General features: G+C 39.3%; 2 protein-coding genes across 2 annotated transcripts in view; one reads left to right on the top strand and one right to left on the bottom strand.

Annotated features, from left to right (window-relative positions):
* The window catches only part of LOC135705514 (uncharacterized), an 83,895-nt gene that overhangs the window by 9,222 nt on the left and 51,332 nt on the right, over nucleotides 1–23,341 (top strand). The gene's annotated exons all lie outside the window — the stretch shown is intronic.
* put (punt) overlaps nucleotides 10,146–23,341 on the bottom strand; it is a 35,598-nt gene continuing 22,402 nt past the window's right edge. Inside the window, exons 4-7 of the mRNA XM_065227296.1 lie at nucleotides 23,152–23,337; nucleotides 22,750–23,089; nucleotides 22,393–22,691; nucleotides 10,146–11,261 (exon numbers count right to left, since the gene is read on the bottom strand). Of these exons, the coding sequence (XP_065083368.1) occupies nucleotides 11,076–11,261; nucleotides 22,393–22,691; nucleotides 22,750–23,089; nucleotides 23,152–23,337 (1,011 nt within the window). The 3' untranslated portion in view covers nucleotides 10,146–11,075. The remainder of the gene's footprint in view (nucleotides 11,262–22,392; nucleotides 22,692–22,749; nucleotides 23,090–23,151; nucleotides 23,338–23,341) is intronic.

Below are 23,341 nucleotides of genomic sequence, written 5' to 3'. Positions count from 1 at the left end.
ATTCTAGGTTGCCTTTCAAAATGCCAAAAATTGTCAATGAATGTGCCCAGGTGTGCCGAAATCTGTTTTTGACACACTGTGCGGAGTGACCAACCCCTTGATTAAGGTGATACTCCAAAGAAGCCTTAGCGTGAAACTTCAAGGACACAAATGTCAGCTTCCACAGAACGTACAAATATGAAATTGCTCCTCCTTAGTTGCAGCGTTACAACAAACAAAGAGTAGCAATTACATTATTGCATGTTTTGTGGAAGCTGACATTTGTGCTTTTGAAGTTTCACGCTAAGGTTTCCTTAGAGTATCACCTTAAGTCCTAAGTAACATTGACAGATTCTCTTCGTCGATGTTCTCTATGTATCCCCACGGAAATGTAACGACATTCCCAGGTATTTTCAGCAAACAGATCGATAAAATAAGCTTTTATCTAGCATCTAATACGACAAACACAACAAGAAACGGTTTTGTGCTCAAGCTAGTGTTCAAGTTTTTAACGAAAGAGAAAGCCGACGAAGAGAATCAATTGATGTTACTTAGGACCTAATACAATGTTCAGCTTGAATTATTGTCGTCAGGATTCGCTTGACGAGTTGAATAAACACTAGCGCACCTAGCGGTAGAAGGCATAGAAGGCATATTCTACCTGCAGTTAAGATAGGCAGTATGCTATGATAGTGTGAGTGCGCATAGAAAGCCCGTGTGGAACGCTACCACAATCATCGCTGGTTGAGCAGAAAAACGTGCCACTTTTTGATTCACCGATTTGTTTGAACTTCCCCTTCTGTTCTATGAATCTAGGCAAGCTTTCTCCGAGATGGATTATTGTGATCGTGATTGTATAGTATTGACTATAAATACTATATATTCCATAGATAAGTGAAGGCTGGGAACGTTTTTTAGCAACCATGGAAAATAAAGGATCTTACTGGCATCCGTGAAAAATGCGAGGGGGACGACTCTATCTACGATGCAGAAAAGATTGTGTTTTGCTGTGGCTAGCTGCGCGCACGCTGAGAAGATAGAAAGAAGATTGATGACGATTCTGAAGATTTCCTGCAAAAAAATGATGCACGATGCAAGTAGATGCGACAAATGAAAGAAGATTTTTCGAAGATTGATTCGTTAGTGTGAGATTTGTTGAGCATCTAAACTTGAGATTTAGATGTGTCGCCCCCCTCGGAAAAATGTTCATGCCATCATAGAGCTCTTCGTTGTGCAGTTTTGTTTTGTTCTGTGCGCAAAAGTTTAAAACGAATTGCAACCCGCATAAACGCAAACCATCACTTGACCTTACCGATAATGGTTATAAATTGTTTATAATCCCTCCTAAACTTTAACTGAAATGGTTTTGGAACCTTACATGAACGTTTGTGTGATAAAGTTTTAACCTTATGTATTATGGTTTTTAGGAAGCGGACCTTACAAATAATGGGTCGTTAAGAACCATTACTATTCCAAATTCTTGTTTTCTCCATACATTTTCGGAAAGAGAACTATATTAGAACGTTTTTACTTATGGTTTGAGAACATTAATGATTATGGTTATGGTAGTCAGTAAGGTCCATTAATCGTTTTGTATTATCGCTCAACTTTACGTGGAATATATCGCGAACTGATAATTATTAATTTACAGGCAACCAATTCGCGATATATTCCACATAAAGTTGATCGATCTACAAAACCATTCATGGGCCTTACTGACTACCATAACCATAACCATTAATGTTCTCAAACCATAAGTAAAAACGTTCTAATATAGTTCTCTTTCCGAAAATGTATGGAGAAAACAAGAATTTGAAATGGTAATGGTTCTTAACAACCCATTATTTGTAAGGTCCGCTTCCTAAAAACCATAATACATAAGGTTAAAACTTTATCACACAAACGTTCATGTAAGGTTCCAAAACCATTTCAGTTAAAGTTAAGGAGGGATTATAAACAATTTATAGCCATTATCGGTAAGGTCAAGTGATGGTTTGCGTTTATGCGGGAAAGCAAATCTTTGCAACAATGAATCGAGAAGTGGTTGGTGTAATATTTCCTTTTCAGTTTTCCACGAAATAAATCGAATTGTGGAGCTATTCCAGCTCTATCTAGAAATCTATAGTATCAATAGTATATACTAGTAATCCTATACACTCTAACATTATAGTAGCCCATTAATGAGTACAATTACACCTATTTTGAAGTAAAGTACGTTACCCTAATAAAAAATAACCATAAACGAACGATAACCCAAATCATTGAACTATTCCATAAATGGTTTGGATGATACCCAGAACACGTCGTTAAGCAAATTAACCATACAATTTTTATTAGGGTAACCCATTAAATGGGTGAAAGAACAACCCATTAATTAGTAACATTTACCCACTACTGGGTAACAATTACACATTTATGGGTATTAGTTACCATTAATGGGTACTTTCCAGTTACAGTGTATATAGAGATTCGCGGAAGTGGCCATCTTGAGCCAATCGAGCAGCAAGAACTGTCGAAATGTGAGCCAAACAAGCATTCTGATTGCCACCGCGGGTGATGTAGTGGAAAGCGTGACTGCTTTCTCACCCCAATGGGTCTGGGTTAAATCCGAGGTTAAATCAACAATCAATTCGAAACTAACGATTTTAAATTGGCTCACTACTTGACTAGCCCTGGGAGGGAGAAGCAGATAGCACGCACGGAATTCATTGTATACTTGTTTTTCTTGCTATGAAAATTTGTGCCACTGAAATCAAATCAAAACAGGCGCAACAAAATAGCGTGTTTTGCTTTGAGCGTGTAGTGATTGTTTGCGATTGTTCAGTGTGCAGTGAGAAACTGTACTTTTCTGTTTTGTAATTTATTATGCCGCTAGATGTGTTGACAAGACCTTCGTTAATGGTATCTTTCAATATTGATTTGTGTGTATTTTGAATGAATTAAAAAGAAATGGTGTCCCATTGAATAAAATAGCTGGAAACGACGGTTTTTCATAAATTACTTTACGCAAGATTTCAATACCACCTTGTGTATTCTTGTTCAACTGTAAGAAAAGCATCATAAAATTGCTTGGCTGCCAATGACAGTTCGTGACAGCAGCCGTCTGGCTGCATTTGAAGTTCCATTTTTCTCTCTTCGCAACTTGGGACGGGACCCGACAATCGAGCTTCTTACTCTTCTTAATAATGTTGATGTATGCCCATGGAAACTTTTCGCATGATGCTTGACGGACTCGTCCAGTGATGCCAGGATTACAGAATGTTATTTAAATGTTAATTTTTTTGTGTTATGTATTTATGTGTTTCATTTCATGACCAAAAGTATAGTTGTTTGTTTTTGTTCACATGCGTGGACAATCCATACCACAACGGCTATGTGCTACACGATAAAAACCACATACTTAAATATGAGTTTTCCAATACATAATGGACAGAGTGCAGCCCTAATAAACGGGTACCATACACTAACGATATCAGTTCGCAACTCTCTCTCAGGACTAGCCTATTGGTCTCAAGCAAATCGATTAACGTACCCAATTCTAGTATAAATTCCAGTGCTACACTATGTTTGTTTTGATTCGCTATGAAAGTTTGACAGATAAAATGAGGGGTTCGTGGATTTTCCTATGTTTCGAGGGGTACATCGATTAGCTTGGGACCGAAGATAGTGCCAGAGCTGAGCCAAAAGTTGAACTCGTTTCTTCGGGACCTTCTGGTCTTAGAGTTACCTCTATGGTTAAATCCCAGTCGAGGTCGGTGGGATTTTTCTGAGGCATAAAAAATCTCTAGTCACGTCTTCCTTCGGAGGGGAAGTAAGGCCATTGGTCCCGGCCCATGTGTTGTGTTTGAATGGGTGCAATATTCTACGCAGGTGTGGAAGCTGCCTTCCTGCACATTCGATTGCCGTCAATGGATGGCAATCGATGTCCGTCGGTTTTATTTAAAAAAAAATATTATAGCTGTAATATGCGTATGTTAACATAAGAGAGTTTTGAGCATGATTAACAATTATATAATAAATTGTGAATGGATATTTTTTGTACATTTTCCAGTTCGGTTAATATTGGTGATTGCATCTGCCCCAAAAATTTCAAATCGTTTTGGTGTCTTCGGAGAACTAATTGTTCGTATAGCGAACCCCACACGTATCAATATATTGACGCGAAGGGGAATTATTGACAATAATATTGATGATGTGAGTATAGAAATATTGTCAATATCGATGTATTGACGTCAATATTGAATGTATTGACAATACGATTATTGTCACTAAAAGCAATAATGTAGGGTCAACTTATCATAAGGAATGAGTGCACCGAAGACAACAAGACGATTAGAAGAAAACTCGCACTTTTATCATCCTTTTTAATAAGGGGCTGTTGATAAACTACGTAGACCGATTTTTAGAGGTTTTAAACCTCTTTAAGCCTCCCCCCTCCCCCACGCAGACAATCGTCCATACATTTTTTTGGAAATTTGTATCGACTGTAGACATTTGTCACCCCCCCCTAAATAGTCCACGTAGTTTATGTAGAGCCCCTAAGTGAAAACGGACTAATTTTTCAAGCTTGGTGTGAAGTGCGCAATAAAACTATAAGCAATAATTCTGTTTTTTCCAGCAATATATATATATATTAATTCTTTAGCAAAATACAATTGCGTGTGCCCGAAGTGGTACTGAAAGAAGCATTAAATTTTAACTAAATAGATACCACCCAATAATTACCATTGTAACATAAACTGCACAAACGCATAGAATCCACTAGGGAGAAATCTGACGGTAGTCCGCAAAACTCCGCCATTTTTGGCGAAGTTCAGTGTTTTTCGGAAACTGGAAAAAAAACCTCACATTTTTACACTTGGTTGCACTTCCACGACGGCGGTTCACCAGTTCACTAAGAATTCAAACAACGTAAAGAATCAAACTCATACAGTAGACAACGATAAAGTCACGCACAAAGCTAGAAAATTTTGCTCCACGGCAAGTGTTGGCAGCTTGTATAAACTAAACGAATCACGTTGCCAAATTGTCTGAAAATAAAATCTGGAACGCGCAAAAATTGGTCAACTTCAAAATGGTGTATCTCTGTTAAAAATGCATAAAAATAACCTGAAATGCTGCATTTGGAAGTTGAGTGTATATACAATGGTTGCTATGCTGAGTTTTCACCGTTTGCTTTGGGGCTGTTCATAAACTACGTAGACAGTTAATGAACAGCCCCTCTCCAGTTTTCAAAATGACGTCCAAGCAAGCGGAGCAGCGTGTCAAAATTTTGCTCGTGCAGCTAGAGAATCCGACGTTCTCACGACGAAACTTATGTGAACGCGGATTTCAAGCAGCTTCCGGGACAGGAGTTTTATACCGTATCAGGAAAAGGGAAGGTGGCTGAAATTTTCAAAACCATCAAACTATCGAAGTTCCCGAAAAAATATCTCGTCTGGCAGGCCATATGCACGTGGCATTTTCATTACTACGGAGCCATCAATCAAGAGATCTACGTCCAGGAGTGCCTGGAAAAGCAACTGATACCATTCCTAAAGCAACATAATAGACCTGAGCTGTTCTGGCCGGACTTGACAAGCTGCCACTATGGGAAAAAGGCAATCGAGTGGTACGATGCGAATAACGTGGTTGTGGTACCCAAAGACCACAACCCTCCCAACAGCCCAGAACTCCGCCCTATCGAACGGTATTGGGTCTTGGTCAAACGAAATCTCAAAAAACTAATAAATCCATGGAAAACGAGCAGCAGTTTAAATCTAACTGGCGTTCGGCGGCGAATAAGGTCGATGAGACCACTGTGCAAAATTTAATGGAAGTGGTTAAGCGGAAGGCACGGCAGTTCGGATTTGACAAACCAAAAGAATAACCAAACATTTTTTTCTTTAAATATATGAATTCAAGAGCAAATTTTCATTATGTCGTAAGTAACATTCGCACCGATCCGAGAAAAATAAAGTTTTGTTTTGATGACCGAAAAGTTATTCCTATTTCCAATTAAACACATATAATCTCATAGTGATAGCAATGTTTAACATATTTAGCCGGGTTTTAATCATACAAAGGCAAATCGCTAGCTTTCATGCTAAGAAATACTGGTTTTTGAGTCAAAAGTTATTATACGTCGTTTGGTGGCCCCTATTGTTACTTAAGTCAAAGTGTATTTACCAGGATATTCGGGAGAATTATCAATTACGTCTCCTTACGTGCAGCCCATTCATCATTTTAGGACCACCGAAATCATCTTAGCAACAAACAGTTCGATTTATTCACTTTAATAATGAGAAAGTGAAACGACGAAAGTACACTTTTCACGGGTTTCTCAGTGCTGTTACTTAAGGCAAACGGCATCTCCATAGAAATTGGGTGACTTAAGTAACATCGAAAACTATTTTGATCGGAAGGTGATTACGTCAAAAAGCAATTCGACTGGTAAATAAATTTAAAAATGGGATGTGATCCTATATTCGGACAGTATATAGTGTAATAGCAGGAGCATCGATTGACACTGATAGCTCGACTTTGTTTACCTTTGTTACATTCGACGTAATGAAAATTTGCTCTTGAATTGAACCACCAAAAGAAAAATCAGAAGATTTTTGTGATATGAATTTTGACTGAAAGAAAAGTTTTTTTTTCGACCAATTTTTGCGCGTTCCAGTCTTTATTTCCGCGAATCTCTGTAAATAGGATTACTAGTATATACCAATGCACGGAATGAACTCACGAAAATATTTGACGTTGTAGCGGTGCCGTGTTTACTAAAAACTACTACGTAATGCTCGCGTAACTTTAGAAAAGGCCTATTATCTTTTATAAACAACACCAGTAAATTTCCCCATTCCCGATAGTGATCTTGGTTTGCGTGGACGTTCTTCGGTTCGCCTGAAAAGGGCCTAGCAAGTTGTTTGTAAAAGTTGAAGCGATTTCAACATTAGCAGCTGTTCGCCCCGGAGGCTGTGAATTCCGAATGCCGTTTCGATGCTTTGCTAAGCATCTGCAGTAGTCGAAGTAAATTTTTCGAGGGGATCCTCCGGACGAGTCAGTTTGTCCACTAGAGTCCCAACAGACATTACATGTTGAATAAGAGCTTATTCATGCAAAAATAAGCTTCTTCAGCTAAAAAATTGCTTATTTAGCTTTTGATCAACTCAAATTGTTCGTTGAGGTGCCTCTGGAGCATCGCCTTGGTTCGGATTACACTGCTTGTTGTGTAGTTCCTTCAAAACAAAAAATTCGAACTGTCAAATTAAACGGATTTCCAAGCATGACTTTATGCACAAGCAGAGAAAACAAAATATGGACCAACAGGTCTGTGCCATAAAAAGGGAGAAAAAAAGCAAAGAATTTTTGTCGAATTGCATTATTTTTTGCATCTACTTGCATCGTGCATCATCTTTTTGCAGTAAATCTTCTATCTACTCAGCGTGTATTTCCTGCATCGCTGATAGTAGCCCCCTCAGTCCGACGACTTGCTCTCTCACGAGGGGGTGACTCTATCTACGATGCAGGAAACATTTTGTTTTGCTGTAATTAGCTGTGCGCACGCTAAGTAGATAGAAAGAAGATTGATGATGATTCTGAAGATTTCCTGCAAAAAGATGATGCACGATGCAAGTAGATGCGAGAAATGAAAGAAGATTTTTCGTAGATTGATTCGCTAGTGTGAGATTTTTCGAGCATCTAGAATAGCGAATTAGATGTGACGCCCTCTGCACTCTCATCACTTTCGACACAACTGCGGCACACTGAGAAAAAATGTGGCTCAAAATAAATGTGTAAAGCGAGGTGTAAAGTGACCACCCCTTGGACCTAATGCAATGTTCAGCTTGATATTTCTTCGTAAAGCAGCCAAAGTCGAACGAGTCCGTAGTATGGTGACAGTATTTTCTCTGTTGGTGGTTTAAATAGTGAGTTAATTTCCATACCATGACTTGAGCGTCGCAGATTGAGAGATATGAGCAATCCTTTGGATATACCACAAGATTCGTTAGTATTTGTTGAAAACGACGCTGTTTTAAATAATCTAGTTTTTTTTCAGATTTACCGATTATTTTTGAGTTTCCAAAGAACTCTGCTCAACACTGTGGAGGATGCATAAGAAGGTATTAAGGGGTTACGCCTACCTGCAAGACCAAAAAAAGCGAAAGTTTGGATTTTTTTTTTCTCGAAAACGACGCAACATATTGAAAATCGGTTCACTGCCGTTTATTGAACACACATTAAATGGTACATTTATCAGTCGATGCTGTAAAAACGAGGTCTTGGTGCCCCGCACGGCTGCTCCCCGTGGACGATGTTCTAAAAAACGCTTTTTGCGGTGCCAACTGCGGTTTGTGATGTAATCATCTGAAATAAAAAAAAAACCATGCCAAATCGTTAAGCATGGTTAAACTAGTCCTTGATCGTTCGGTTTTTTTTTTTAATGTTTATGACAAAATGGCGACCTTGCAAAGTTGAAGTGCCGATTTTTGATCCTTAAAATTTGTCTTTGATCGGCTGTAAAAAATCGAAATGAAATGATAGACGAAATCCGAACGATCGTGGACTGCACAAAATAGTACTGAACAGAAATCAAAACGAATCGGACAAATCGAATGTATACATTTCGAGAAATTTTTGGCACCGGTTTTGAAAATATGTTTCCGAGATAATCGCGTTTAAAGTTTCAAGTTGGGTTTAGTCCACTATAAGTGAATATGTTTGTACGTCGCATAACTTTCACAATGTTCATCGGATCAACTTGATCTTTTGAGGAAATATTCTTGACTTTATGTTTATATACTTTCGATTGGGAAAATAAAAAAAAAATCGATTTTTTGAAAGTTTGCAGGTAGGCGTAACCCCTTAAATCTTCATCTGTGTAGCCGATGTTAAAACTATCAGCAGCATTAAGATTCTACCAAAAAAGGTGTTGGCAACGATCTGTTTATAGGAATATTTAGCACAACCGACTCAATCAAAAGCATTAATTGTCAGCGGTTATTGATGTTTTTCAAGCAGAAGTTTCTCCATCAGCCATACAATTCCCTGTTTCAGATGACAAAAAGGGTGAAACCAAACTTGGATTCTATTAAAAAACGGATTCTCTTGTGTAATAGGGTGCGTTGATGGTACGCACGTTCGGATTTTCAAGCCGGTTAGCAATTTTCAACATCTTTATAGTATTACAACACGAAAGGATTTCGCAGTTTGAACGTTATGCTCGTATGTGTGATTATTTGTAGCATCACTATGAATTATTGTTTTTGTACACTCTTTACAGGTGTGTGATCATTAACAGATGATTCGATTCGTGGATGCTAAAAACCCTGGAAAATTAATGCATTGGATGTTGCGCTAAATCAGCAACATCAGAATGGGGAAAGAAATTCTTGGCTTTTGGGTAAAAAAACAAAAAAATAACACGTGTCAGATTTATTGAATCAAAACCTTTGCAGGATACCCTTCTTTGATCACACTATTCAGTTCTTCTGGCGATGCAAGGCAGACTAAATTTAATAAAATCCATTCAAAAACAAGGATGATAGTATCGAGAACTATTGGAGTAATGAAGAATGTGTTTAGATGCATCTTAGCAGCTCGTCAACTGCAATTACAGCCGGCTCGCAAAATTTTTGCCTTCTGGCAACCGACGGATGTGCCCGGTCAGCTAAAAGCTCAAATTGCTTCCTGTTGGTTGCGCGAACTCTAAAATCCATTATTTTCAATATTATATTCGCTTCCACGTTCCTTTATTCTAAACCGTTCTCGATTGATTCAGACGTACCGACAAGACTCGCGCGAAAACGTCAATCCGACTCGGGTTTTGTCGATCTATATCGGCAACGAGAATACATAGGCCTATTGTGCGCGGCGTGTGAGGTGAGGTAACAGTGAAGTGACAATTGTCACCGCGGGTGAGGTGAGTCTCCATGCAAATCAAATGGAGAGTCACCTCACCCTAGGTGACAATTGTCACTTCACTAGTGACAGCGAGTCATCTCACCTCACACGCCGCGCAGAATAGGCCTAACAGTGACAGTTCATCAGAATTCATTCATATCAACATTTGTCACTGCATTCGACTACCAGAATCGGGTGACATAAACGACTCGAATCAGCAGTGTTTAGACGCATAGATAAAAATGAATTGTGATAGAAAAAAAAATTTATGGCCACCCATGACTAACTCTAATTAGATTAACCTTTATTGAACTAAACATGGCATACAAGTACAATATTGGAGGAAAATTGTTATAAAAATATATCTTATTTTTCCGCGACGACTCACCGCCGCAATGGAGCTGTTACCTTACACAGTGATTTCTCCTCCCTTGGAGTATGGGAGCGTTCAACGACGATTGAAGATATACCCTATATTCATCAAACGAATGAATACAAATTCTACGACATAAAAGATGAAATTATATAAAACTATAACCCCTTGGCATTGGGCACCACCAGGGTTAACTCACTGAGACTTGTTTTCCGTTGTTTCCGATAAACAGTTAGGTAGCTTAATTAATTTTCATTTATTTTGATTCTCTCGCAAAGCCATCCTCAGGATGGCCGCCGCGGCTCTCCAGCCCAGTCCAAACATAGATCATCAGTCAAACCAGGTTTATTTTCCGTAATTTTTTTTACCGGTCGCTTGCAACCGGAAAAGGCCTCTCATGACATTCCTAGACATGTTGTTTAATTCACGCTAAAGCTGCACTCTTTCCACTATATATTGCTTGCCTTATAGAACACTACCATCGATTGTTATTTTAGTTTTGTAAAATCCCTGAACATCAAGTTCGTTCGGTTCGTCTGATGAATCCGTAAGTCCGAAACGGGGGGTTCCTTACCTACTTGCTACGTGATATTTGTTTTGCTCTTAAATATCTAGAGTTGAAATTAAAGTAAAATTGGACGATCCCTTCTGGTCGCATATGCTTGCATATGACGAAAAACAAAAAGAAAGAAAAGAAGACATGTGACAGCGAAGCGCCACAATATGGGAAGGGATTTTCAGGGGTAGAAACGAGGGAGTGGTAGTTAAATCTCTGTTTTTGTTGTTGTTGTTGTTGCTTTTAATGTTGTTTGATGAATCGTTTTGGTACTCTACGTGTTTATACGCTTTCCGAAGCAACCTTCGGTGGCAGGTCATTTGTAGTGTTGGTTTCGATCAGCAGCGGTGTGATGACCTGGTACCGGCTGTGCTGCGATACCCGTTCCATTACGCAGGACGACGAGAGGCGTGCCTCGGCGTCGTGGTCCCAGCATTCCTCCATCGTGTCGCACAGCGCGTTGAGACCCTGGAAAATTGGTTATGATTAAGTAGTGTGACGTGATTTGGTGCATATTTGAGGTTAGGTAGCCAACTCTTCATAACTTAGTGCTAATACTAAGCTGCTATGCTTCAGTGTATAACTAATAATAGCTAAGACAACTGTGGAAGTACAGTCGAATTTCGCTCGTTGGGTTATCTTTAGGTGGGCTACGTTTAAGTTGAGGCCACCTAAGTCAAACGTCATTGCTGACAGTGCTGATTCATTTTCGAGGGGCTCATGGATGAACAATTTGGATACATGCTCAAGGATTTTGATTATAATAATCAATCGGTGTATCCCTCAACACATTTTCAGCTTGACAGCTCAGCCCAACTAACAATAGTTGACTGTACAGCACATAGGTGAGAATAGATAAATGTAGCTAAAATATGATTTAGATGGCAAATATACAGTAAGGCATTCATTGATTTCATAAACATTTCTGGAAACGTGGGAGCGGGCATTCAGAGGCGTCTAAGCAAACTTCAGAGAACTTCAGAGGTCATCAAATAAATTTATAGAGCTTAAGCAAAGACAACATATCAAGAAGACTGGCCTTATCTCGTACGACCGCAGCCCAAGTAACAATTTCGGTTTTATGAGGGTTCTGTAGACCATGATTTACACTCATAGAATACTTTAAAACCGCAATAACACTTGCAATGATACATGGGAGGTACAATCAACAATCAATACGAAACTAACGATTTTAAATTGGCTCACTACTTGACTAGCCTATTGGTACAAGCAAATCGATTAACGTACCCCATTCTAGTATAAATTCCAGTACTACACTATGTTTGTTTTGATTCGCTATGAAAGTTTGACAGATAAAATGAGGGGTTCGTGGATTTTCCTATGTTTCGAGGGGTGCATCGATTAGCTTGGGACCGAAGAGAGTACCAGAGCTGAGCCAAAAAGTTGAGCTCGTATCTTCGGGACCTTCTGGTCTTAGAGTTACCTCTATGGTACACTCGCGTCATCTGCCGCTCAAAGGTAAATGCTTCGAAAGAATTTGATAGCAAAGATTACATCCTCAGAAGAAAGGTTTGTGTATTTGCTCATTTTTCTATGCGTTGCTTCCACCTTCGCTCAAGTGCAGCGCTACTGTATCTGTCGCTTGGATTTTGGCAAAGTTGCCAGTCTTCTGTATATGATGTCTTCGGCTTAAATACAATAACGAAATTGAACGAAAACGAACGAGAGAATTTCAGGGGATCTCAAAAAAGCTTAAGTAAAATATAAATTGGTTGAGAGGAACCTCCAAGAAGATCAACGTACTTCAACGTAGATCAACGAGGCTCAAACAACAATTCAGTAAACATGAGAGAAATTTTAGAAACCTTCAATAAAATCAGGAACCCCGAAGACGCTTCTGGAAACCTCAGATAGACTCTTTAAGGTCATCCAAAGGACCCAATGAGAAACGCAGTAGAGGGGCAGTTCAGAAGAGCCTTGGGAAATTCCAGTTTACTTCAATGAAGTGCGAGTAAGTGATCAGGAGACCTCAGAGAAGCCTGAAAAATCTTAAATAAAGTCAAGTTAAATAAAGTCAGAGAACCATAAAGCAGCTCAGGTATAATTCACAAAAAAAAATTAAAGGAACTCCAGCGTACTTCATAGAGGTTCAGAAAGATTGAAAATCTTAAATAAAATCTTTGATAAATTTATGGAACCTCAGATATACTCAGACTACATCAGAATATTTCAGAAAGCCTCAGAGAAGCTTTGAAAACATTTAAATAAAATCAGAAAACCCCAGAGGGATTATTCAAAGGCGTCCCACAAAGCCGAAAGAAATGCTCAAGTGAACTTAACAGAAGTTCAGGGGAATCTCAGAGAAGGTAATTGTTCAGTACAGTTCAGGGACCCCTCAGGGAAAATTCGACCGAAACCTCAGAGCGATTTATCTTGAAATACGTGTAAGTTATCATAAAGCAGTTATGGGAACATATACGAAGCTTTAGGAAACCTCAGAGCAGCTCTGTCGACTTTAAATTACATCAGGAACCTTGGAAGAAGCTTAAGGGAACCTCGGAAAGACTCTTCTAGGATGTCCACGGAAACTGAGAAGCTGAGAAGCTGTTATCCCAGTTTAGAAGAACCTTAAATAAGTTCGGAGAACTTAAAAGAAATGCATAGTCAGGGAACCTCAAAGAAGCTCTGGAAAAAATATTGAATTTCATGGGAACTTCAAAAAACATCCGCACTCAGAGAAGTTGGAAAACAATTCAGGGAACATGCAAGAAGGATTGACAACCTTAAATAAAATCAAGAATTTTTAGAGAACCTCAAATATGTACAGACTACTTCAGAAAAAATGGTCAGAAAACCTTCGAAATCCGGAAGCTTCGAAGAAGCACGATGGATCACTATTCACTAGGGTGCGCACTTTTATTGAGAACACAGAGTATGGCTCTAAGGTACGAAAATTTTGAAACTAATGAACGTTGTCCAGGAGGACTCTCAAAGACGTCTTTCAGAACCAATCAGAAGTTCAAAAGACCTTTAGAGAAGTTCAGGAGAACCTCAGAGGCATAGCATATCAGAAATATCCAGAGAACCTCAGACGAGCTTGAAAAACTTTTGATAAAGTCAAGGAGCCTCACAGAAGCCCAGGCAAAATTTAGAGAAATTCAGGGGATCCTCTGAGAACTTCAGTGTACTTCAAGAATGTTCAACAAACTTTTTTGAGAACATGGAAGATGCATTGAAATCCATAAATAAAATAATGAAACTCCAGCGTATGCTCAGGTATGCTCAAAGTGGAACCACAGAGAAGCTTTGAAACCAGGAAAGGGGCACCCCTATCTCTACTAATAACAAGTAGCCGCAGCGAGCATAACCGCGGGCCCACGCTTGGGTCTAGTTTTGATTGCTTTGTTTTAACTTTTTTATGCTGCCTACGAAAAGATGGCTGCGTGCCAGTACCTTGTTTGAAACCCTTTAATAAAACATTTAACTAAGGAAACATAGGAGGGACTCTTCAATGACGCCAAAGGGAATCCAAGGTTCTTTGAATATTTATGGAGATCTGTGGAGATCTAATTTGAAGTGTATGGAACTTATCTAAATCAGGCTTGGGAATTGTCAACCTCATGACGATAAACTATGTAACAACGACAACAACAAAAAGTCAACGGTCATCTGACAAGCACGATGCAACAAACTTCTGCTTGAAAGACTGATTTACTGGGCTGTCTCTCGACGAAACATTTTCTATTCTTGTCTTTCTCTCAATTGGTCACGAAACATCTGTTTCCAGAATGACTTACTTGTTTCACGTACGTCGGACGACAAGATTGACGGAAACTGTCGACATGGTTATTGACGAAAAAAGTCTGTCATGTCATTCTTCCATTCTGTCGCGACAAAACTGCCGCTGGTCATTTTCTAATAAATGGATGTCGCTTTGGATGCAAGACATAACAAGATAGAAATAACTGGAAGTGTGTTGTTTTGACGTGATTTCACCTCTGACTCGAAGTAGCTTGAATCTTGGCGCTGAACTTCGTGTTTGCAGTGATGGGTAATTTTGGAACGGACACAACTGAAAGCTGCCGAAAATCGATGTTTGGAATCCAAGATGGCGGCGTCCGGTTTTAGAAAAAGCGGGAAATACTACCAAATACCCTTCAATATGTATATTTTCAGAATCGGGATGACGTCTAGAGACCGAAAATGATGCTCAGCGCGAAATCCAAGATGCCGGCTACCGATTTCAGAAAAAGTGGGAAATACTACCAAATACCCTTCAACATGGGTACTTCCGGAATCGGGATGACGTCTCGAGTCCGAAAATCGATGCCCAGCGCCATCTGGAAATCAAAGATGGCGACTGCCGATTTCAGAAAAAGTGGGAAATACTACCAAATACCCTTCAATATGGGTATTTTCAGAATCGGGATGACGTCTCGAGTTCGAAAATCGATTTCCGACGCCATTTTTAAATCCAAGATGGCGGCTTCCAATTTCAGAAAAAGTGGGAAATACTGCCAAATACCCACCAATATGTATATTTTCGGAATCGGTATGACGTCTAGAGACCAAAAATGGATATCCAGTGCCATCTTAAAATCCAATATGGATTTTAGGTCACTCATTTACTATTTCTAGATGTAATTCTCTAGAAGTCGTTCCTTTTCCAAAAATACTCATATTGAAGGGTATATGGCTGTATTCATATCCTTTTCTGAAACCGGAAACCGCCATCCTGGATTTCAAAATGGTGTCGGACATTGTTATTCGGCATCTACATGTCATCTCAAAAATCTATATTATTGGGTATTTGACAGTTTTTTCTAAAGTCAATGGCCGCCATCTTGCATTACAAAATGGCGTCGGACATAAATTGTAGTTTTGTTCCGAAAATACCCATAATGTAGGGTATTTGGCAGTTTTTTCCGAATCTGAGAGCCACCATCTTGGATTTCAAAAATAGTATCGGACATCGGTTTTCGGCATCATACACGCGTCCTGTACCGAAAATATCCATATCGTAGAATTTGACAGCTTTTCAGAAAACAACGGCTGCCATCTTGGATTCCAAAATGGCGTCAGACATCAATTTTTGGGGCGTACACGTTTTTTTTTAAGTCACTTGCCACCATCTTGGATTCAAAACTGGTGTCAGACCTCGATTTCCGGGAATGTTCCGAAAATACCCAAATTTGATAGTTTTTCTGAATCTGAGAGCCGCCATATTGGATTACAAAATAGTATCATATATTTTCGTCGAACCCGTTTCGTGAATACCCATATAGTAGAGTATATGACAGTTTTTCAGAATCTGAGAGCCACCATGTTGGATTAAACAATGGCGTCGGACATCGATTTTCGGTCTCAAGACGTCATCCCGCTCCGGAGGGTATTTAGCAGTGTTTACCACTTTTTTTCTGAAATAGGCAGCGCTGGACAACATTTTAGTCTCTAGATGTCATCCCGGTTCCGAAAATATACATATTGAAGGGTATTGGCAGTATTTCTCACTTTTTCTGAAATCGGCAGCCGCCATCATTTATTTTAAGATGGCACTGGACTTCAATTTTCGGTCTTTAGACGTCATCCCGATTCCGAAAATATACATATTGAAGGGTATTTGCTGTATTGTCCACTTTTTCTGAAACCAGAAGCCGCCATCTTGGATTTCAAAATGGCATCGGAAATCGATTTACGGTTTTTAGACTTCATCCCTATTCCAAAAATATACATATTGAATGGAATTTGGCAGTATTTCCCACTTTTTCTGAAACCGGACGCCACCATCTTGGGTTTCAAGATGGCGGTAGGAAATACCAATATTGAAGGAAATTAACATTATTTCCGGCCTTTTTTTTAAATCTGACCTCCGTTTTAAAAGGGATGGTTTCTTGTCGTGATCCTACTTTTTAAATGACCTATAGACTTTGTCTCAGAGAACAGAATGAGTGACATATGACTAGAATAGATAGTCGCGACTGGATGGATTTTTGATTTTGTCGTGGTGATCTTGTCGTGCGACAAGAAATTGTTGTTTGACGAGAATTTTCCAGGATGACCATTTTTTAATGTATCTTGTCGTGCGTCAATGGCAAACGCGACAATTCCCATATCTGATCTAAATATTTATGAAGTTCAGATGATTCAAATTAGATCTCCACAGATCTCCATAAAAATTCAAAGAATCTTGAATGAGCTTGAAAATTCTTTAATAAAGTCAAGGTGCCTCAGAGAAGCCCAGGTGAAATTCAGTGAAGTTTAGAAGAATCTCTGAGTGGTTCAACATACTCCAAATGAGTTCAGAAATCAATTCAAGGAACATGAGAGAAGCTTTGAAGACTTTGAATTAAAAAAAGCAATCTTCAGGGAACCTCAGATATACTCAAAGTGCTTCAGATTTATTCAGAGATTCTTCAATGACGTCCAAGAAAACTGAAGAGGTTAACTTTACTTTAAAGAACTGCACAGTACTTAAGAAAAGTTATTGGGAAACTCAGAGGAACTTGGAGAACCTTAAATAAAATCAGGAAGCCTCAGAACCTCACGAAAAAAAAATATTGAAATTCATGGGAACCTCAGAAAACCTCAGTTAGCTTTAGAAAAGCTAAGAAAACAAATCAGAGGACAACCTCAAGTAATGCTCGGAAAGCTTAAATCCAAGAAGCCTCATAAAGATTTGAAAACATTAAATAAATTCAGAAAATCTTGAAGAAGCTTAAGGGAACCCACTTCAAAAATGTCCAAGGGAACCGGACAGAAGCTCAGGTGGACTTTGAAGAATTTTAAGAAGGTCTGGAAGAAGGTCTGGAAGAAGTTAGGGCACTTTTAAGAAATGAAAAAAAATAAATCAGGAACGTTCAGGGGAGCTCCGAAAACTTTAAAAGCTTTAAATAATATCAAGGAACCTCAGAAACATGAGAGAATCTTGAAAATCTTAAGACCTTAGATAAATTCAAGGATGCTCAGTGTAGCTTTAAAAACCTAAAATAAAATTCCGAACCTTGGAAAGACTCTTCACAAACTTCCAAAAGGAATCGAAGGGAACCGAAGGGAAGCGAAGTACAGAAATAAAATAGAAATTCACAAAAGTTCAGGGAACCTCAGAAAAGCTTCAAAAACCCTCAATATAATCATTGAGTCTTAGAGAACCTTACATAAAATACAGATAACCTTAGAGAAACTTCAAAGAAGTTCAGCGGGCTTCAAAAAAATTCAAAAAATATTTAGAGGAACATGAGATATGATTTGGAAAGCTTAAATTAATTCAAATATCTTGATCCTTAGATATTCTCAGAGTGCTTCAGATAAATAACCGGAATAACGGAACTACAAAGAAGCATTGAGAACCTTAAATAAAACCAAAAAAACCTCGAAGAAACTTTGGGACCTACGAAAAGGCTCTCCAAAAATGTCCGACAGAGCCGAAGAAAACCTTAGGTGACCTTTAGAGAAGTCTAGATAACTTTCTAAGAAGTATATATAAATTTATAGGTATTTAGGGAACCTCACAGAATTTCATGAAAATTTAGAGAAATTCAAGGGAACCTCAGAGAACTTTATCGGAAACTAAAAAAAATGGCAGATTACTCCAAAGAAGAACCGATTACAGCTGATCAGAAAACAATTCAATGAACTTGAGATAAGCTTTAAAAACCATAAACAGCAATCTTTGGAGAACATCAGATGTTCTTCAGATTAATTCAGAATCCACAGAAGAGCTTTGAAAATGTTAAATAAAAGTACACGAAGAAACCTCGCAGAAGCTTTGTGACTTAGGATGCGACTCTCCAAAGATATCCAACAGAGCCGAAGAGAAGCTCAGGTTATCTTTAGAGAAGTTCAGGAGAGTCTCAGAGAAGTTCAGGGAACTTCAAAGAAGCAAAAAGGAGTTCAGAACTGATCAGGGAACCTCTGAGGAACTTTGAAAATCTCAAATAAACTCAAGACACCTCAGAGAAGTTCACGAAAAATTTAGAGAAATTCAAAGGAACCTCAGAGAAGTTTGACAGGAATTTCGAATAAGTTCAGCGTACTCCAGAGAAGTTCAGCATACTTCACAGATGATCATAAAATAATTCAGGGAACGTGAAAGAAGCTTTAAAAACCTTAAATTAGGTCAGTAATCCTTGGAGAACCTCAGATGTACTTCAGATAAATTTAGAATCCACAAAAGAGCTTTGAAAATGTGAAATAAATAGAAGGAAGAAACCTCTTAGAAACTTTAGGAACTCTCTCGAAAGAACAGAGCCTCAGAAACAGGTGAAATTTAGAGAAGTTTAGAAGAATCTCAGAGGAGTTAAGAAAACTTCAAAGAAGTAACTAAAAATTCAAAATGATAAGGGAACCTCAGAGAAACTTGGAAAATCTTTAATAAATTCAAGGCATGTCAGAGAAGTTCACGGACAAATTTGAGAAACTCTAGGGAACCTCAGAGAAGTGTGGGGGAAACTACGAAAAGACTCTCCAAAGATGTCCAAAAAATCCAACTTTAGAGAAGTTCAGAAGAGTCTCAGAGAAGTTCAGAGAACTTCAAAGAAGCACAGATAAATTCAGAAATGGTCGGAGAACGTCAGAGAAACTTGGAAAATTTAAAATAAACTCAAGGCATCTCAAAGAAGTATTTCAAAGAACTTCAGCGTAATCCAAAGGAGTTCAGCATACTTCACAGATGATCAGAAAACAATTCAGGGAACTTGAGGGAAGCTTTAAAAACCTTAAATTACGTCAGAAATTTGTGTTGAACCTCAGAAGATGTGCTTCAGATAATTTCAGAATGCCCAGAAGAGCTTTGAAAATCTATCTATCTATCTATATATATAAAAATGAATTTCTGTCTGTCTGTCTGTCTGTCTGTCTGTCTGTCTGACCCTTATAGACTCGGAAACTACTGAACCGATTGGCGTGAAAATTTGTATACAGGGGTTTTTAGAGCCGTGGAAGGTTCTTATGATGGTTCGAGACCCCTCCCCCTTCTGTAAGGGGGGGCTCCCATACGAATGAAACAGAAATTTCTGCATAACTCGAGAACTAATCAAGCAAATGGAACCAAATTAAAGGGTGTCCACGATGAAATTGCCACACACAAAATTGATTCGCAAAATTCGAGTTTTCATCCGATTGCCATCAAATTTTCAGGGATTGAGAAATAACTATTAAACTTCATTTTACCATTTTACTCGTATTTTATTTACAGTCCATGCGCAAATGCCCGCACCTTGGCCTTAACCCCGGCCATAAGATTCTGCACAACCTGTGAATCTACCGTTTTTTGCATGTAAACCCATACTTTCTTCAGTTCCTCGACTGTCTTCACTACCTTAGGTCGTTTAAGAAGGTGCTGCTTCATATTCGCCCAGTACTTCTCGATGGGGCGGAGCTCCGGAGTGTTGGGAGGGTTGAACATTTTCGGCACGAAATTGACCTTATTGTCCGCATACCACTTCAGCACGTCCTTGGAGTAGTGGCATGAGGCCAAATCCGGCCAGAAGATTGTTGGGACGTTGTGGGCCTTCAGACGAGGAAGCAGCCGCTTCTGGAGGCACTCTTTTATGTACACCTGTCCGTTCATCGTATCCTGGGTCACGAAAGGTGCACTCCGCTTCCCGCACGTGCAGATGGCTTGCCAAACCAGGAATTTCTTCGCAAATTTGGACATCTTCTGAGTGCGGACATGCTCCGGAACGCTGAACTTATCTTTGGCCGTGAAAAACAGGTTGCCGGGGATCTGTTTGAAGTCGGCCTTCACATATGTTTCGTCGTCGTCGTCAATTAAGAAGAGTCTCAGAGCAGTTCAGAGAACTTCAAAGAAGTAAATAGAAGTGATCAAGGAACCTCAGAGAAACTTGGAAAATCTTCAATAAATTCAAGGCATCTCAGAGAAGTTAACGAACAATTAAAAATAATTCAAGGGAACCTCAGAGAAGTTTGGCGGGAACTCCTAAGAAGTTCAGCGTACTCCAAAGAAGTTGAGTATACTCCAAAGAAGTTGATTATACTTCACAGATGTCCAGAAAACAATTCAGGGAACTTGAGAGATGCTTAAAAACTTTAAATTAGGTCAGCAATCTCGAGGGGAACCTCAGATGTGCTGCAGATAAATTCAAAATTCACAGCAGAGCTATGCAAATTTTAATTAAAAATAAGGAAGTAACCTCGAAGAAACTTTGGGAACTACGAAAATATGTTCCAAAGAGGTCCAACAGAGCAGAAGAGAAGCTCAGGGGAACTTTAGAGAAGTTCAGGAAAGTCTCAGAGAAGATCAGGGAACTTCAAACAAGTAAATGTAAATGATCAGAGAACCTCAGAGAAGCTTGGAAAAATTTAAATAAACTCAAGGCATCCCAGAGAAGTTCACTGAAAAATTAAAGAAATGCAAGGGAACCTCGGAGAAGTTTGGCGGAAACTCCAAAGAATTTCAGCGTACTATAAACGAGTTCAGCATACTTCACAGATGATCAGAAAACAGTTCAGGTAATTTGAGAAATGCTTTAAAAACCTTGAATTAAATCAGAAAATGACGCTTAGGGGAACCTTTGACAGACTCTTCAAAGATGTCAGAGATATACTATCATAGAACCCAAGAGACGCTCAAGGAAACAGAGGAGAAGTTCAAGGGAACCTCAGAGAGCTTCAACATACTTGAAAGAAATTCATAAAACAATTCAGGCTTGAGAAAAGCTTTGAAAACTTTTAAGTAGGGTATTTTTTTTTTGGGAATCCCAGATGTGAAAATGTTAAATAAAATAAGGAAACCTTCAAGAAGCATAAAAAATCCAGGAAATACTCTTCCAAACCGACCAACATGCTTAAGCGAAACTTAGGTGAACTTTTGAGAAGTTCAGGTGGAACTCAGGGAAGTTTAGGGTACCTAAAAGAAATGCATAAAACTTCAGAAAAAAAGCAGGAAACAATTATAGAAGTTCAGATAAACCTTAACGAAATTGATCGCTGAAGTTCGCTTCAAGTTCAGGTTACAGTGCATGAGAAAAGCATTGAAAGCATTTAATACAATCAAGAATCATCAGGAAGCTTCAGATTTGCTCAGAATTCTTCAGATAAGCTCAAGAAACTGATTAAAGTCGGTCAAAGGATCAGAGTATTTCAGAAAAAAAGAGGCACAACTTGGAAAACTTTAAATAAAATCAGGAAATTACATTGGGCTTCAATGAGCCTCAGAAAAGTTTAGGAAACCCTCGGATAGACTCTTAATTGTTGTTCAATGAACCTCAGAGAAGTTAATCGTACTTCAAAGTAGTTCATCAAACAATTCAGGGAACATGAGGAAAGCTTTTAACAACTTAAAAAAAATCAGGAATCTTAAAGGAATCTTGTTTATGGAACTTCAGATAAGTATTGGACAAGAGAAGCTCAGTGAACCGCCGCGACATGCAGGGAATCGCAGAGATCTTCAAGGAGCCTCTTTCAAAAACACAGAGAATGCCATCATATCTCAGTTAAGTAGCCATATAAACCTTATAACACCTTCAAAAACTCCTTCGAATTTACCAATAAACCCGGTGACGTAGCTCCAGAAGTCATGTAGGCTTCTGGAAATTTACACCACAAATTTTTCGGAATCGTCTCTTAAACTCTTATGCAAAAAAACATGTTAGGAAGTTCTTTATCCCATAAAACTTACATTATGATTCCTCCAGTGATCGTAGATCCGCGGTCGAAGCTTCTTCGTGACAACATTTTCCTGCATCTCCTCCAACGTCGGATGGGAGCCAAGTTCGGCCTCGAACGGTAGTCGATACTCATCCACTATGCCACCGTGTACCGTGCAACGCGAAACCAGCTCCCACAGGGCCAAACCGCACGCATACACGTCGATCCGCAGAAACGCGTCCCGGGTGAAGTTGATAGCCCCTTCCAGAATTTCCGGTGCCATGTAGCGGCGAGTTCCGACCTGACCGTGAGTGTCTCCGCATGGTTTACCTAAAATCGATCTCAATCAGAACACAGTTGCACGTAAATGTTGTCACTCACGCAGTACCTGGTGTGAAGATCAGTGCCAGTCCAAAATCAGCAATGCACGCCGTCAGATCGTCCTTCAGTAGCACGTTCTTGCTCTTGAAATCGCGATGGGCAATCGACGGCTTCAGTCCTTCCGTTTTGCTGCTCTGAATTTCCTCATGCAGATGCATCAAGCCTCGGGACATGGTCTCGGCGATGCGACACAGCTCCTGCCACGTAACGGTATGCGACTTCAGATAGTCACACAGCGACCCGTGACTGCAATAGGCCGTGATTAACCAAAAGTCCGTGTTGTTCAGTTCAACGCGCTTCTCGCAACCGATGAACTGAAGGATGTTCGGGTGGTTCATACGAGGTAGCTGAAAAAATACGTGAAATGCTTGATCGAAGTCCAGGAATGCATAAACGTCACCACTCTTACCTTGAATATCTCCTGCTCCGTGAGCCACGATTGCTTCTCTTGCATGGGGAAAATCTTGACCGCAACCTCTTGGGACATCAGCTTGGCCTTCCACACTACACCGAACCGTCCCCGAGCCTTTAGATCGACCAACTGAATCGGTCTCAGGGCAATGTTTGGTGAAGAACTGGTGATTTCCGGCTCAATCTAC

Source organism: Ochlerotatus camptorhynchus, unplaced genomic scaffold (assembly GCF_037179485.1).
Source record: "Ochlerotatus camptorhynchus isolate MF236.1 unplaced genomic scaffold, CSIRO-AGI_Acam_v1.1 ptg000268l, whole genome shotgun sequence".
Taxonomy (NCBI): Eukaryota; Metazoa; Arthropoda; class Insecta; order Diptera; family Culicidae; genus Ochlerotatus; species Ochlerotatus camptorhynchus.
This window is presented reverse-complemented; position numbering and strand designations above follow the sequence as displayed.